General features: G+C 54.0%; 1 protein-coding gene across 1 annotated transcript in view; it reads left to right on the top strand.

The window, feature by feature from the left end:
- The first annotated feature begins 5604 nt into the window (after positions 1 to 5604).
- POR (P450 (cytochrome) oxidoreductase) overlaps positions 5605 to 15098 on the top strand; it is an 18075-nt gene continuing 8581 nt past the window's right edge. The window contains exons 1-4 of the mRNA XM_010136362.1: positions 5605 to 5783; positions 12387 to 12435; positions 13207 to 13335; positions 14307 to 14456. Of these exons, the coding sequence (XP_010134664.1) occupies positions 5605 to 5783; positions 12387 to 12435; positions 13207 to 13335; positions 14307 to 14456 (507 nt within the window). The remainder of the gene's footprint in view (positions 5784 to 12386; positions 12436 to 13206; positions 13336 to 14306; positions 14457 to 15098) is intronic.

The raw sequence follows: 15098 nt of genomic DNA, 5'->3' as shown, positions 1-15098 counted from the left end.
CGTGCCCGCCCACGCAGAGCTGCCAGTGCTGGCAATGATGTTTGTGGTGGGTGTGAACAGGGCAGCTTGCACGGGCCTGGTCACTCCAGGGCTTGTGTTGGCGGCATGATGGTATTGCTGTGGGATGTGTGGTCAGCTCCTTCCTGCAGCCATGGTTTGGCTTCAGACTGGCTGCCTCGTGTCCTGCTGGCATTTAGCTGGACCTTGTGTGGGCTGGGGAAGGCTTGGCTGCCCGTGTCCGGCTGAGCTCCCTTTGCATGGTGCTTGGCACCGGTGCAAGGGTTGGGCAGACGGTGACTGATGACATTGCATGTGTTTATGTCACTCGATTCCTCTCTTCACTTGGTTGTTACAGGTTTTTGCATGCAACTCTTGCAGCTCCTGTGTTTATCTGCCAGTGTCCAAAGAGCTCTCCTGCCGCTCGGTTCCCGTTGCGAAAACTGGCTGTTTCAGTGAGCTCAGGGTGTGGGAGATGCGGGTGCAGCCCCTGCACTGCCCCGTGCCAGGGCAGGCACAGTCTGCAGAGCACAGCGGGGATCATGGGGAGCCCTCTCTGCTGTGGGGGCTGAGCTTGGGGGCTTCTTGGTGTGACAGGCTGCGATCGCTGGAGCCTGGGGCTGGAGTTCTGGGAGGTGGGGGCAGTGAGCAGCCCGGGCTGTGCTTGGTCAGCGGGCTTCCTTCTCCTTCCCCCTCATGTGAGCGGGGCTGATGCCGCAGGTCATGGTGTGCTTATGATGGGCTTGGTCACTCATCTTTGGAGCAGGAGTTCCAGGCTGCAGTGCCAGTCTGGGACTGAAAAGACAAGTTGTCCTGAGACACTTGAAACTCACTGCAAGGCTTACATAAATAAAAAGGTTCTTCAACCCCAAGAGCCAGCTTGCCACCCTGATCATCAACTTCACTTCAAAGACAAGGCTTTTAGGTCACTAGAAGATCCTGCAGCATGACTCAAGAACATCCTTGTGCTTGGCAGACAGGGAGACCTCCCAGCCACCTTCCGTGACCATGGTGCTGGCCCTGCCGGTTGGGGTTGAGGGCTCCAGTGTGCTTTTGAGGGTTTCTGCCCACTGTCTGCTAATGCTGCCATCAGCTGTGGGCAAGAGAGGGAGAACAGATCTCTTCAGTTTGCAGACCTGGCTTTTAGGGCACTCTCCATCCCCTCTTGTTTGTTGTAATACTATTTTTATTTGTATTTTAATATCTGTAATGCTGTGATAGCATCTTTAGTCCATGTTTGAGGCTGTCTGGCGCTGACAGAGTTCCCAGTCCTTCACTTGAGAGGTGTGTGAGGAGTACGGCTTTTCACGGGAGAAGGAAATGCATCTGGCAGTGCGGAGCTGTGTGGAGAGGGTCCCTGGTGAGCGGAGTGATTGCAAACCACCGTGTCTTGAGCAAATTCCCAGGTTTAGAAGCTGCCTTCAGAGGCTGCAAAGCTGTGCTAAAATATAGGTCTGCTTGACAGCAGCCTTTCAAAACGTTGTGGAATTCTGTGTGATGCGAGTGCCTCGCGTCTCAGCTGAGGCTGATTGTGCTATACCAGGTACTGTGCGTGGAAATGAGGATCCAGGAACTGGAGCTGTGATTTAGGGAGAAAAGAGAGAGAAAGCAAAAATGGGAAATGGAAGTCTGCCTTACCCTGATTGAAGATATAATAAATATTGGGGATAAAATAACCTCCTTGAAAGCTGGTGTCAGGGGAACTTCTGCTTCTGCATCCCAACTTCATTTTCTTTTCCCCTCATCTGGTTCTATCCAGGTCCTTCCAGAGACGGCAGGATTTCCAGGATAGCTGAATCCCAAGTAAGAGTCACTTGGGTTTAGAAAAAGATGCATGTTTGAAAACGGTTTGCTTCTGAAAAACCATTGTTATAGGCAGCTAGGTAAGGCTGAGGTAAACTGAGGAGTAATGTTCCTGTGCGAGGTGAAGTGAGTTAAATAGTTCTGGAGTTGTGACAACTCTTTAAAGAAAGAAGTGTGAGGTCTAATTCCACATCCTTTGCCTTTCTCTTGATACATCTGAGCAAACCTTTTCCTGAGGGTGGGGAGCAAAAAGGAGAACTTGTAGCCAAGTTATAGGACTTGAATAACTCAATGTTCAGGACCAGATGGAGCCCACCATCAAAATTAAAGCAGTTCTTTTGTCTTTGGTTCCACCACTGGAGAATGACTGTGTTTCCTTCCAGGGTCAGAGGTCAGTATAAAACCTTCATGCTATGGAGCCTTGTGAATGAGGGGAGGAGGCCAGACCAAGTCTCTGGTCCATGCTCTACACCCACGAGCCTCCAGACGTGGTGCTTTTTCCTCTGGGTGTGGGGCAGGAGTGGGTGGTCCAGCTGCAGCTGTAGCCATCCCTTTGAAGTGCTGGAGAGCCGCAGCGTGGTGAAGGCCAGGAGATAGTACGGCTTCCTCCCCCGCATCTGTCCACGCTGCGTGCCTGGGAGCTCCTTCCTGAGGATGCCTCTTTCCAAGGCGTTGCTGCTTGAGAGAGCAGACCACCTCCACAGCACCTCCTGGCAACTGCTCTGCTCTGGGAGGCTGGAAGCTCTGCTGCTTTGGGCGTAGCTGCAGATGTAGCCCTCGCCTTGCTGGTGAGCCCACAGACCTGTTTTCTTGCCCTGTGTCAGGGCAGCTGGCGAATATCCACATCTGAGCTGCCTGGAGCTGGGAGGGGAATTGCTGTGGGGCCCGGCATGTGCAGCCTGGGTGTGTTCCACCCCGGGCCAGCTGCCACTCGCCACAGATGTCTCTCTTGAGTCTCTTGCTGCATGCGGTTTGGTGCAAGGAATGCTGCTGTGCTCTGAGCGAGGAGGCTTTCCTGGGGCGCAGCTGCTGCAAGGGCTCGACTTGGTGCTCAGAAAGGAAAGGGGGCAGCTCCTGCCCAAACTCAGCTTAGCATGGTCTCCATCAGCCTTGGGTTTTTTCATGGCTTCCTCTGAGCAAAGCTTGGTCATTGCCTTGTGTGGTGGGAAAGGGCTTGTCACAGAAAGAGGGTGAAAGACAGGCCGTGGAGGGGAGTAAACTTACTTACCTGGCCATTGCTGCCCTGCATGAGTGGAACCAGCCACCCTCGTGTAATTTGGGCCATGGAAGTGGGGTTGATTGGGGCAGCTTCAGACTAGATAACAAAGAAGAAATTGTTAATGATGAGAGTGGTGAGACCCTGGCCCAGTTTGCCCTGAGAGGTGGGAGAAGCCCCATCCCTGGAACCATCCCAGGTCAGGTTGGACCTCAGGGCTCTGAGCAATCTGCTTGAGTTGCAGATGTCCCTGCAGGGGGTTGGACTGGATGACCTTGAAAGGTCCCTTCCACCCAAACCACGCTGTGATTTTATGCAGGTGACACTGAAAAAAATGTACCCTGCAGTGCTGGAGATGTTTTTCCAGGCAAGCTGCTGCCTGTGATGGGGAAGTGCTTCCTCTTGGCAGAAGAGCTGGGGCTGGGCTGTGCATGAGCAGCAGCCAAGGCTCCCCGGGGAAGCACTGACCAGCAGCCCTCAGGGGTTCTTTGTCCCAAGACATAATGAGCTGTTCAAATGATGAGTGAAACAGAAAGAACCAAAACCGTGTGTGAGGGCATGGGTTGTCTGGCAGTTTTTGGCTGAGTTTTTCCTACAGATGAGGCGGGGTGGCAGTGAGGAGGAGGAGAAGAGCTTGCAGTTAAAACTTGTGGGCTTTCATCAGGAGCGAAGAAAAAAAACCAGCAACTTTTTGCCCCCTGCCGGCACATTCCCTTGGTGTCAGTTGCCAGGCAAGTTCCTTGGTGATTTACTGGAACCGAATAAGGAGGAGAAGAGGGACCCTGCTGGGAGCTGTGCCTTGTTTGCAACTAAGCTCCAGCTGTGGGGGCTTTAACTAACAGTTTAGTCTACAGTTGTACAGAAATAACACTCAGCTCTTGCTTGGCTCTGAGCTGCAGCGATGGAGAGCCTGTCTGGAGCAGGGAGGACAGGGTGACCTGCCTGATGGAGAGGAACTGCCCATTTGCTTGTCTGCAGTCACATCAGTCACATTTTTCTTCCAACCCCCTGCTTAGTGTCGTCTCTGGGAACACGAAGGGAAGCTTTGTGGGTATGTTTTAGTACCCTTCGTAGTACAGTCACCTGCCAAGTTCTACACTGAATTAAACTTCTTGTGGGATTGAGATGTAGTTGGGTTGCAGAAGTGCCCAGGAGCCCACCTGTGATCACTGCCCGGTGGCTGTGGACATCTCCTCTGCTCCACAGGGCTCCTCTCACAGCTGGTGACCTGTGGCAGAGCACTTCGTGTTCTCCGGAGCTGGGCGGCTTCTTTGTAGGGGTAACAACAAGGGACTCTTTGTTGAAGACCTTCCCCACTCTCCTTTGCTAGCATTCCCAAAGCATTGCCATCCCTTTGCTTCCCAGCTCCTGAATGCATCAGCACAACCTTAAACTCCAAGCTGTGCTGGGCTGAGGAATAAAACTGACTGGAGTTCACTGCTTCTCTTTCAGCCCCTCTCCAAAAGCTGTCTGGAAGCATTTCTGTGGCAGGCACAGGTTTGCTGAAGAGGTTAAATCTCCCCTCACAGCTCAGCCATGAGACATGGCCTCTCTCCGGTGGCACCCCCATGCCTCTGAGTCACTTTTCTGTGTGCAAGTTCAAATGTCCATGGTCTCCTGGGCTGGCAGGGTGCCCAAGTACAAGAGGAGAGTCACTTTGCCCTTACAAATCAAGTTCTGAGTTAATTATCTGTTTGCTTGCACAGAGTACGTCCTTGTGCATTGGGAAGATAATCTTGCCGCCTGGACCAGGGTCAGAGGGGTTCAGAGCTTTGGCAGAGAAGTGCGAGGGAGGGAGTGATGGGTGGGTCCTCAGGGGAAGGGCAGGGGCCATAGGGCTATTCAGGGACTGGAGGGCTGGGTGCCCATTGAACTGCCACGAACTCTGGGTATGGCCGTGGGCAGGTCCCAAGGCACTTAAACTTTGCCTTGGCAAGTGGAAAGGAGTGATTCAAGGAGATGGAAGTTAAACGGCGGAAGATAGTGGAGGGGACTGGGAAGCCAGAAGCCCAAAAAGTGGTGGATAGTGAATCAGAATTATTTGTGTTGTAACAACTTTCTGTGGGGACGCTCACAGAAGCACCATTCTGTGGCTGAGAAGCACAGCAGTAGGTCCAGGGCATCGTGTCACCTCGTGGAAATGAGGAGGAAAGCCCCAGATCTGTGGGGTGACTGGAAGAGTGGGATCTTCCCCCATTAACACCCCATGGGCTCTGTCGTGAGGCAGGGCTTTAGTAAAGGCTGCCCATGAATTCCCATCGAGTTTTGCTGGGATGTGAGTAGGAGCCAGGCTGGACTGTGGGGCTGCTGTGATGCTGCTGGTGAAGGGAGAGCAGAAATCCCTCCAGATGGGTCAGCATGGAAGGGAAAAGCTTGGTGGGACACGAAATACCTTAGGACGAAAAAGGATCTCACAGTATTGTGGTGCCGAGCCTCTCTCCAAAGAGTTGCTGGGCTGCCTTGTGCTGCTGGGAGTAAATCTGCAGTGAAAAAGCAGATTTTGAACAGCCTGTAATGCTCTTCTGCCGCACCGTGTGACTGCCGGTGTTCATTCGTTTTCCCTTGCTTTTGCAGTGCCTCTGACCATCATGGTGGATGCTGGTGTGGAAGTGAACATCTCCCCTCCTGACAGCACTGCACAGCAGGACTCTCTGGTCAGCATGACGGATGTGTTTCTCATCTCACTTATCATCGGGCTTTTTACTTACTGGTTGTTCTTCCGCAAGAAAAGGGAGGAAGTCCCAGACCTCCCCAAAATACAGTCAGTGTAAGTAACAACTCCCAGGCAGCCTGGGGGGAACGTGGCTTTGTCTTGCTTGTGGTGGGTCCTTGGAGGCGGTGCAGGAGGCTCAGCTGGATGATGGGAGGTCCCTGGGTGAGGAGACTTGGTCCCAAAGTGCTTTCTCTCCCCCACGTTTCTTCTGAGCTGCGTGTTCACCTCGCAGGCAGAAATGCCAGTGGAGGAGCCAGGCTGCTCCACAGCTCTGCCATATCCCCCTGTGTGGCCCAAATCAGTAGTTTCCCCTTCGCGAGCAAGGCAGAAAAGCCTCTGGCTGTGCTTCAGGACTCCTAAGGTTTGCTTTGGCTAGTTTCTGCATTTTTGGGTAAAAGCCATATTTAGATAAACCTGGAGAAAGGTGGACTTGCTCTGAAGTGGGTTTCCTGTTGGAAATGTTATCTACCCTTAGCTGTGAAGGGAAGAAATAGTCCTGGGCATCTGGGAGATAGTTTCTGGGCACGAGCTGCTTGGCAGCTCTTGTGAAACATGCTTGGCTCTGATGCCAGGTTACCGCAGCAGCAGGAGCCTGGGTTTGGAGAGGGAGAGGTGCTTGTTCCACACCGTCTTCTGCAAAGGGCTCAGGGCCAGGAGCGAGCTGCCTTGGTGGAGATGTGGGTGTGTTTAGTTCTTTATCTCAGTCACGTACGTCAGCTTTCTGCTGGACTTTTTAGCTCGTTCCTTCTGTTTTCTCCTGGAACATCAGCTCTGAACAGAGGTTTGAAACCCACTGCAGCGCATCCCATAGGTGCTGGCGTTGGGCAGTACCTTCCCCTTCAGTCTCCCAGGATCAGCTCTCTGTGCAGGTGCAGTTTGGCTCAGAGAGAAGTCCAGCCTCTCAGTCTGTCATTTTGAAGCATTACAACGCGGTGTGGAAAGAAGCTTGGAGAGGCTGTTAGGTGACAAGCTGAGGCATTTCAGCAGGGACTGATGCTGCTGTTACCCTGCGTGAAAATGATAAACCAAACACAGCCAGTGGTGGGTCCATTCTCTCAGACCCTATGCCTACCTTAGTGGCTTATGTCCAGTTTTCAGGTCTCGCTGTTCAGTGTTTGTGCGGTAATTCAGGTCAAAACTGATAGGGAGCAGGTCTAGTCTCCTTGTTTCTGCTTTGGTGAGATCAGGAGCCTCTCCTCTGGTGGCAGACCCCTCTGTGGATGGCAGGCCTGGAGACCAGACGTGTCATGAAGTCCCTGGGCCAGGAGAGGAGCAGCACTGGTGTGGTAAAAAAATAGAAAGTGCATTTTCTGCCTGGGAGTGCTTTAAAAGGGAGACGTGTCTGGAGCGTACAGACAGGTGCTCACGAGGCTGGTAGCAGCCCAGCTCCCTGTGCCTGCTCGGCCTTACCTTGGGAATTTGTTCTGTTGGATCGGTCGGATATGTTCCCTCTCATGCCGGCAAGAGAGGGCTGTGTGTGTCAGCACGTGCGTTGCCTCTGGAGATGGTGATGAGAACGGCCGTGCTGCGTTGAGAGCTGCAGAAATGGCACTATCCGTCTGAAATTAGATCCTGACATGGCACAGACTGACTAGGAGAGCTCTCGTGCTTGCTGTCTGGTGACTGTTCCCACTCACTACCCGTCACGTATGGCTCTTCCAGAGGCCATCGTGACCTTGTAGAGAAGCTGTGCTGCAGAGAAGCTTTCTGACCTCTGCCTGGTGCGTGTCAGCACATGGGCTTCCCTCCGAGGCTGGCTGGAGCTTTGGCTTTCAGCTGACTCACGTTTCCTGTGTGGTCCGTGCTGCCTTCTCCGTCTGCGTGGAGAGGCGGGCAGGGAGTGCTGAACAGCCTATGCGAGCTGTGGAAGAGCAGTGCTGCCCGTCGCCAGGAACCGGCGGGGAGAGGCGAGGTTGCTCTGGACCTTGTCTGACTCAACAGCAAGTTGGAAAAGTGGCAGCCAGGCAGGGGATGAATGAGAGGAGGCTTTGAAGTTGTTTTTCCCCATGACCCTGCTGCTGTGGTCATAGAAGCGAGCTGGTCTGAGGGTGAGTGTGGACCCATAAGCCGAGGTTGTGGCTCATCCATCCTCCAGGACAGCGACTTCCTGCAGCTTTTGCAGTATTAATTTATGGGACGCTCGGAACTGAGAGGGAAATGAGTTGGGAAAACAAGCTCGTTTAGCCTCGGGTTTCCTTCCCTCCTCATCCTCAAGTCTGGGTGGAGTTTCCTTTCTGACGAACAAGCAGATTGGTAAGATGCAGGATACCCCTGTCAGCTGCTGCCCGTGGCTGGCTGGCTGTAGCAGCTGGGCACTGGGCAGGCCCAGTGGCAGGCAGGGAGGCTGTCCCCCTGAAGGCAGAGACCCCTCAGCAAGGCTGGCTCCGGCTCAAGTGGAGAGTCTTGACCTTAAGAGGTCCTCTTTTGCTTCAGCACGTTCTGTGCAGCTCTGCCTTGACTTGCCAGGCTGTCCTGAACTGCTTTAGCTGATAGTATTGAGTCACAGTTTCCGTTGTGGCACTTTGGCCCTCAGCTTCAGCATCAAAGACTGGAGGACGGACATGCTGAACGTGTTGCGGTGGCTGCTGCTTCAGTGGGTTTGCTTGTGACATAGGAGAGTACCAGCAGGATCTCCAACCTGAATGCTGCATCCAGCAACTTGGAGCTCTCCTGGGGTTTTGGGGAGCTGCCACTGAGCAGCACGTCTGGATCCAGCCACGTCAGCTCAACCGGGTCTGCAAAGGAAAACGCCGCTGCTGTGGAAGGACAGAGGCCTGAGCTGGGTTTGCTCTGCATGGCTCAGGAACTGTCATGATCTTGCCCCAACGACGCACCTCTGGTTGCAGCCACAGCTCAGGCGCTTGCTGATCCCTCACCCTTACAGCCAAGAGGAGCTGGTTTCCAGCCCAAAGTCCCCAGAGAAGGGACAGAGTCCAGCATCTGCAGAGTATTCCCATGTGCGAGATGTCCTGTACCTGTGTAGTGTAACACTCATGGGCCTGGGGCTGGCTGAGGATCGCTTGCATTTGGACCATTTTCAGACTTAATTGAAACCACTGGAGCAGCTTCCCCGTGGCCTGCTCTGCAGATGTCAGTGGGGAGAACGGCCCTCGGTCGCCAGGCAGCCATGGCCACCCCATTTCCTCGCAGGGCCAGTGCTGGGGAGTGCATTCATTCAGTTTTATTCTTTGGCTGCCCCTCCTCTGCGTGTTTCTCAATCGCAGATTTTTTTTCTGTACTCACCTGCCTGCTCTGGAGCTGTGCAGCCTGTCACCCTGGGGAGACACAGGCGAGACAGCGATTGGTCTGCTGGGGTCACCCCCTCCCTTTTCCCCACCGTCTTTAACATTGTTTGGGCCAGAAATTGGCTTATCTCAATTCTGCAGCTATGGAGAAATCCATTCTCTGGTGCTTGTAGGGCTTCCTGTGGCAGGAATTGCTCCAGCTCCGTAGCCTGATTAGCCTCTTTGCTGCCTGCGTGTGTGTGGAGAGAGAGAGACCATCTCTAATTTAATTTAATAGGATCCTGAAGAGAACAAACTCCTCTGAGCTGCCTCCGTAATGGCACTGCCATAGTTACCCACAGCGTTGCTCTCACAGTGTCTGGAATCGTTTCATTCAGCTACAGAGGCGACTTTTTTTTTCTTTTAAAAAAAGGATATATATAAAAGCAGCTGCGATATAAACAGTTTCCAGGGTAACAAGGCTGGGGGAGGGTTTTGTGTCCCGTCCCCCTGCTCCACACGGATGGGAGAGGGACGTGTGCTGCGGAGGATCCTGGGAGGGTTCATTCTCCACTCCTAATTCCTTTCTGCCACTGCTGCCAGATGTTGCAGTTTCTCAGGACTCGCGGATCCACTCGGTAACTTCCAAAGCCCTGCCATGAGGGTCTGAGCGGGCAGGACTGCTCCTGCTATGACCTGTGCTGGGACCTTTTGTGCCGGTTCTCTTCTCCTTAACAAAAGGCTGACGCTTGGCTTTAATGCCCAGGAGGAGCAGAATGGAAAGGCCTGTGTGAGTGGTGCTCCAGAGCTAAGTTAGACACGTCCCCCCACACCTCCCCGTGCAGACAGACACGGCTGCCCTGCGACTCTTTGTCTGCCTCTTGCCTGCCCGGACCATGGGCTGTGTGTTCTCGGCCCCACGAGGAGAGGCGGCCGTGGTGAGGTGAGTCAATCTGCTCTGACTGGAAGGGTCACTCCTGCCACCCCAAAGCTGGGTGGAGCGGAGTGCCTCTCCCTGCCGGGGTGAGGATAAGGAAGGGGAGCAGCTGTGCATGGAGGCGGGCGGCTCCGGAGGAGACCCTGCTGTCGGTGCTCGGCTTCTCTGCACCGTCCAGGCTGGGTTCTCACTTCTGGGTGTGCGTGTGCTTGTGGGAGGAAAGCCGTGGGCACGGGAGCTTTCTGCAGGAGAGGTCTGCAGCCGAGACAGAGACTTTGGTGGTGTTGCTGAGCTGCCGGGAACTTCCTCCCCTGCTCCTTTCTCCTGAAATCAAAGTGACAGCGAGCTCTGGGAGTCGCGGGTGCTGTGGGCTCTCCCCAGGGATGGGCAATCTGTACAAGCTAAAGACTCACTCCACAATGGAGTTAATCTCCTTTCCTCCACCCATCTCTTCTTCTAGCTCTCTCAGTCGCTCCCCTGAACTATCTAAGCTGTAAGAGCAGCCGTGGCTGAAAACACGCTTTCTCTTCTACATGTTTCTGGCTGAGCAGTGGAAGTGAGTGTCTTTCTGTCTTTGGTGTCTGTGCATTTTTGCAGCTCAGATTCTCAAGCCACTCTGAAGCAACTTCAGGGAGTTGTGTAGCCTTTTTTCAAGAGTCAGACTCATTATTTCTTCGGTGTCTGAGCCACAGGCTGTTCCCCACCGCAGCTCTTCAGCGCACGGTTGCCTCCTTTGAAAGCGGACAAGCTCCATGTGCTCCCTTTCCCTTTCCAAGGGAACTTGCTGAAAGGATCTAAAACTCCTTTTTTCCCTCCTTTAGAAGCATTTTGTTTAGCCGTTGACCCAACAACTATTTTAATTGGATCTCATTTGCAGAGGGCAGTAAACCAAAGAGCTTCACGAGGGAGCCAAAAGCTGAGCGAGAGCTGAGCCTGACAAGAGGGCTGGGGCAGCTCTTCGAGCTCCTGTCCCGGCAGCAGCACGGGCAGGGGGGGCGCTGCTCTTAAGATGCTCACAACATCCCTGTTCCCAACAGGGGACAAATGACAACATGGGGAGGCTGTGAACTTCTGAGAGAGACAAGTGGGGGTTTGGAGCAGCTCCCTCCTGGGGGCACAGCTGCCTTGGGTAGCTTTTTTGGGTGAGGGTTTGCTCATCTTCTGTGCAGGCTGTACAAGACTGGTGGTGCTCGGAGCTGTCAGGCCTGGTTGTGGAGCTCCTTGACACACTTGGGTAGAAAGGGGTGCTCAGAGGCAGGCGTTAGTGAACAGCCCCCACCCTGCTGCCCTGCATGTGGGCTCTGCAAATGCCTCATCCTCAGAGATCCCTCCCTCTGGGCTGCAGAGGTTAGGAAATGGTTAGCGAGCTCTGCACATTCTCACATGGGCCAGAGCCAAAGCCATTTGTTTTTGCCTGGAGGCTTCTCTCTTCCCACAGGAGACCAGCCTTGCATTCTTCCATTGTGAAAGAGAAACAGGAATGGGTCCCACGTTCCTCCTCCCCGCTACCAACACTCCAGCGGGGAGACGGCAAGTGAGCTCCTGGCACTTGTCCTCCTGCCTTGAAGAGACCCCAGTGCCTAATCCAACTGTAGCTAGAGCTACCTCTGCCCTTGAGGCTCCCAGGGTCCCCAGGGCTGGGTTGTTTTCACTGTCTGACACTAAACCCAAGGCTGTGCTTAGGATAGCAAAGCTCTTCTGGCTCCTACCCCACAGGATGGCTGTAGCAGTGTGGATCTCTGCTGCTACAATTCCGACAATGCTGTGGTTTGTCCCTCTTCTGAGCTGGAGAAAGGTGCCTCCGTGATGCAAGTGCTCTGTACTGGAGATCCACGCTGGGGTCAGAAACCCTGATGTGGGAAGGAGCTCTGTGGGAGTTCAGCAGACAGTGGTTGCCTTGCTGGAGGCTCTGTGGCTCTGGTGACAGTATCTGTCAGCTCCACAGAGCTCCCCAGTGCTGGGTCCTGGGTCTGGCAGGCTGGTCTGGGGTTGGGACAGCTGCTTTTTAGCCCTGTCTGAGCTTGGGGAATCTACCCTGGGGGTCACGGCTCAGGACCTGCCTGCCCGCTGGGTGGGGAAAGCAAGGAGCTCTCCCTTCCCTTCATTCCCACCGTGGCTTGGCCCCTGAGATTTACCTGGGACTTGCTTTTGCATCGTAGCTCTGTGAGATCCTTGTAACCTGCTGAGCTGTGAAGCCTCTCAGAGCAGTTGGTAGAGCGAAGAGTTCCTGACACCTGGGCTTTGCCCATGGGAGGATTTCCCAATGGAGGGGAGGCAGGGAGTCAGCTTTTCCCCTCTGCTCCATGGCTGTGTGCCGAGAAGCCCTGCAGCTGAGCCATGGGCATCCCTGGGACAGTGGAAATAAGAGTGACCGGTGGGGACTCTTACCCCTTTGGGCCTTCCTGAGATCTGGGGCCTGCTTTTTCTCTACTTGCTTATTGCTGACCTTAAAGAATGAATATGCTTATCTGAAAGGAGGTTCCTCCTGTCTTTCAGAGCAGCTCCGGTGAGAGACAGCAGCTTCATTGAGAAGATGAAGAAGACGGTAAGCTGCTTGCTGTGGCTACGTGGGGTGCTGGGAAGGTGGGGGAGCTCGTGTCCTTCCCAGATTCCTCTGAAGACTGTCCCAACTGTCAGCAGAGGGGACTGGTTTGGGTACAGGCGTATCTGCCACAAAGAGCATCCAGAGGAAGGCTGCGTGGGCAGGCAGGAATAGCCCTTCCAGGCTGTGCCTGGGAGTTGTTTTAAGAGAAAAAATTAAAGTAAAAATTTGGTGCAAAGAAAAGTCTAATAGGAGATCAAAGTCAGGAGGGAAACGACAGCGACTTTAAAGTCATTGGCTGGCAGTGGTTTGTCTGCGTGGTTGTTCCCAAACTGGCTGGCTCTGGGATGGGAATTGTCATACTCAGAACTGGCAGCTTTTGACTCTGCTGGACTGAACACAAGAGGAAGCAGAGGAAGGGCTGGATATATTTTTGTTTCACTTCAAAGCAGCTGGCCTGTGGCAGAGCAGGAGTTCGCTGCTCAGGCACTGTCCCAAAGCTTAGACAAGCCTGCTCTCTCATCCAGGGAGTTCCCTGCTTTCAGGAGGGCTGCAGCCTCAAGGTTGAGAATAGTTTGCTTTGGGTTTTAGTCTGACCTGAGTCACCCCTCTGAGACAAACAGGAGTCATGTTCTTGAGCGTGGAGTCCCTGCAAGCTCAGGCCCTGGTTGCCTTTCGGTTGCAGTCCAGGGCCCCACGCATTGGGATATGCTTCATCCGTGCATTTGCCAAAGGAGTAATTGCCATTTAACAGACATTTCTTTGTCTCTCCAGGGGCGAAACATTGTGGTTTTCTACGGTTCCCAGACGGGTACAGCAGAGGAGTTTGCCAATCGTCTCTCCAAAGACGCCCATCGCTACGGCCTCCGGGGCATGGCAGCGGATCCCGAGGAGTATGACTTGGTAATTTAGCCATAAGCAGCCTCAGGATAGGTGACATCCTTCTAGAAGAGCGAGGCCAAGGGACAGTTGCCCTTATAGTGGCGTCATTGAGGGGAGAAGGGATCAGCCAGAGAGATGTAAAGATGGGTTTGGCCGTTGCAGTTCTACAGATGTGGAGTGAACGCTGCAATGTGACTGGAAGAGGAGGGTGGACTGGAGTGGTTGGGAGTTGCAAGTCATCCATGGGCAGCGTGAAACTTGCTCCATATTCCCCGCATAGTTAGCGCTGGTCCCACGCTGCTGCAGTTGTGGACAGAGGCACGGACAGTGCAGGGTTCTCCAGAGTGACCAACGGTTCTGGAAAATCCCATTGCTTTTCTGGTGGGGTAGAAATACTGACTTGCAGACCAGTGAGGGTACTTGGCTTTGGTTTTGGGTGGGTTTGGCCTTTCCCAACCAATTTTGTAATCAGTCCTTTGACAATAGGCTTGCCCAATAACCACAGAATCATTTTGGTTGGAAAAGACCTCTAAGCAGCTCGAGTCCCCCCCGTTCCCCCAGCACTGCCAGGTCCCCACTGGCCCCTGTCCCTCAGCACCACCTCCACACGGCTGGGAAACCCTCCAGGGATGGGGACTGCACCACTGCCCTGGGCAGCCTGGGACGGGCCGGGACAACCCCAACGGGACAGAAATTGTTCCCCAGGGACAACCTGAACCTCCCCTGAACAACTTGAGGCTGTTCCCTCTCATCCTGTCACTTAGTATGTGGGAGAAGAGACCTACACCCACCTCGCTGCACCCTCCTGTCAGGGAGTCGTCAGAGCCAGAAGGTCTCCCTGGAGCCTCCTTTGCTCCAGGCTCAACCACCCCAGGTCCCTCAACTGTTCCTCAGCACATTGTGCTCCAGACCCTGCCCCAGCTCCGTCGCCCTTCTCTGGACACGCAGTCATGCTGTGATCCTTAAAGGTCTGTTCTTTCCTTTGGCTGTAGTCAGACCTGAGTCGCCTCTCCGAGATCGACAAGTCCCTGGCTGTGTTCTGCATGGCCACCTACGGTGAGGGCGATCCCACGGACAACGCCCAAGACTTCTACGACTGGCTGCAGGAGGCTGATGCTGACCTGTCGGGTCTCCGGTTTGCAGTAAGTGGCTCAATCCCAGTTTAGCTGCATTTGGGCAGGGAAGTCAAAACCCTCCACGGTGCCTGCATGTGGCTTAGGTGAAGGCACAACATGATGTCTTTACCTGGGTCAGTTGCAGTGCCTATTGTCATCCTCTCCAAGCTTCAGGGACACTTGCAAACACATCTGGGGGCTTTAAATGCAGGTGTCAGGGTGCTCTCTCCGCTTCCGAAATCACAAGGGTTTGCCTGGCAGGCATTGAACACAAGGTCTGTAAATGAGTTACTGGCGGCTGCTGTTCAGGCGCTAATTGAGCAGCCCTGGGCCAGATCTTCTCCCACAAATTAAATCTTGGAGGAGTGTGTATCTCTTCCGGTGGTGAGCTAAATAACTGGCTGATATACAGCCACATCACCCAACCCCCTCCCAAATTCCTTAGGCAGCATCATAATTGCAAATGAGGAGAACCTCCACTGCTGGAGATGTGAAGTTGCCAGCAACTGGTCTCCAGGCAGCCCAGGCTTTTAGTCGTCCTTGAGGAGATGGCACAGGCAGCTCTTGTACAGTAGAATCACCAACTGGTTTGGGTTGAAGGGACCTTCCAAGCTCCTCCAGTCGAACCCCCTGCAGGGAGCAGGGACATCTGCACCCAGAGCAGGGTGC

Source organism: Buceros rhinoceros, unplaced genomic scaffold (genome assembly GCF_000710305.1).
Source record: "Buceros rhinoceros silvestris isolate BGI_N320 unplaced genomic scaffold, ASM71030v1 scaffold12055, whole genome shotgun sequence".
In the NCBI taxonomy this organism is placed as follows: Eukaryota; Metazoa; Chordata; class Aves; order Bucerotiformes; family Bucerotidae; genus Buceros; species Buceros rhinoceros.
This window is presented reverse-complemented; position numbering and strand designations above follow the sequence as displayed.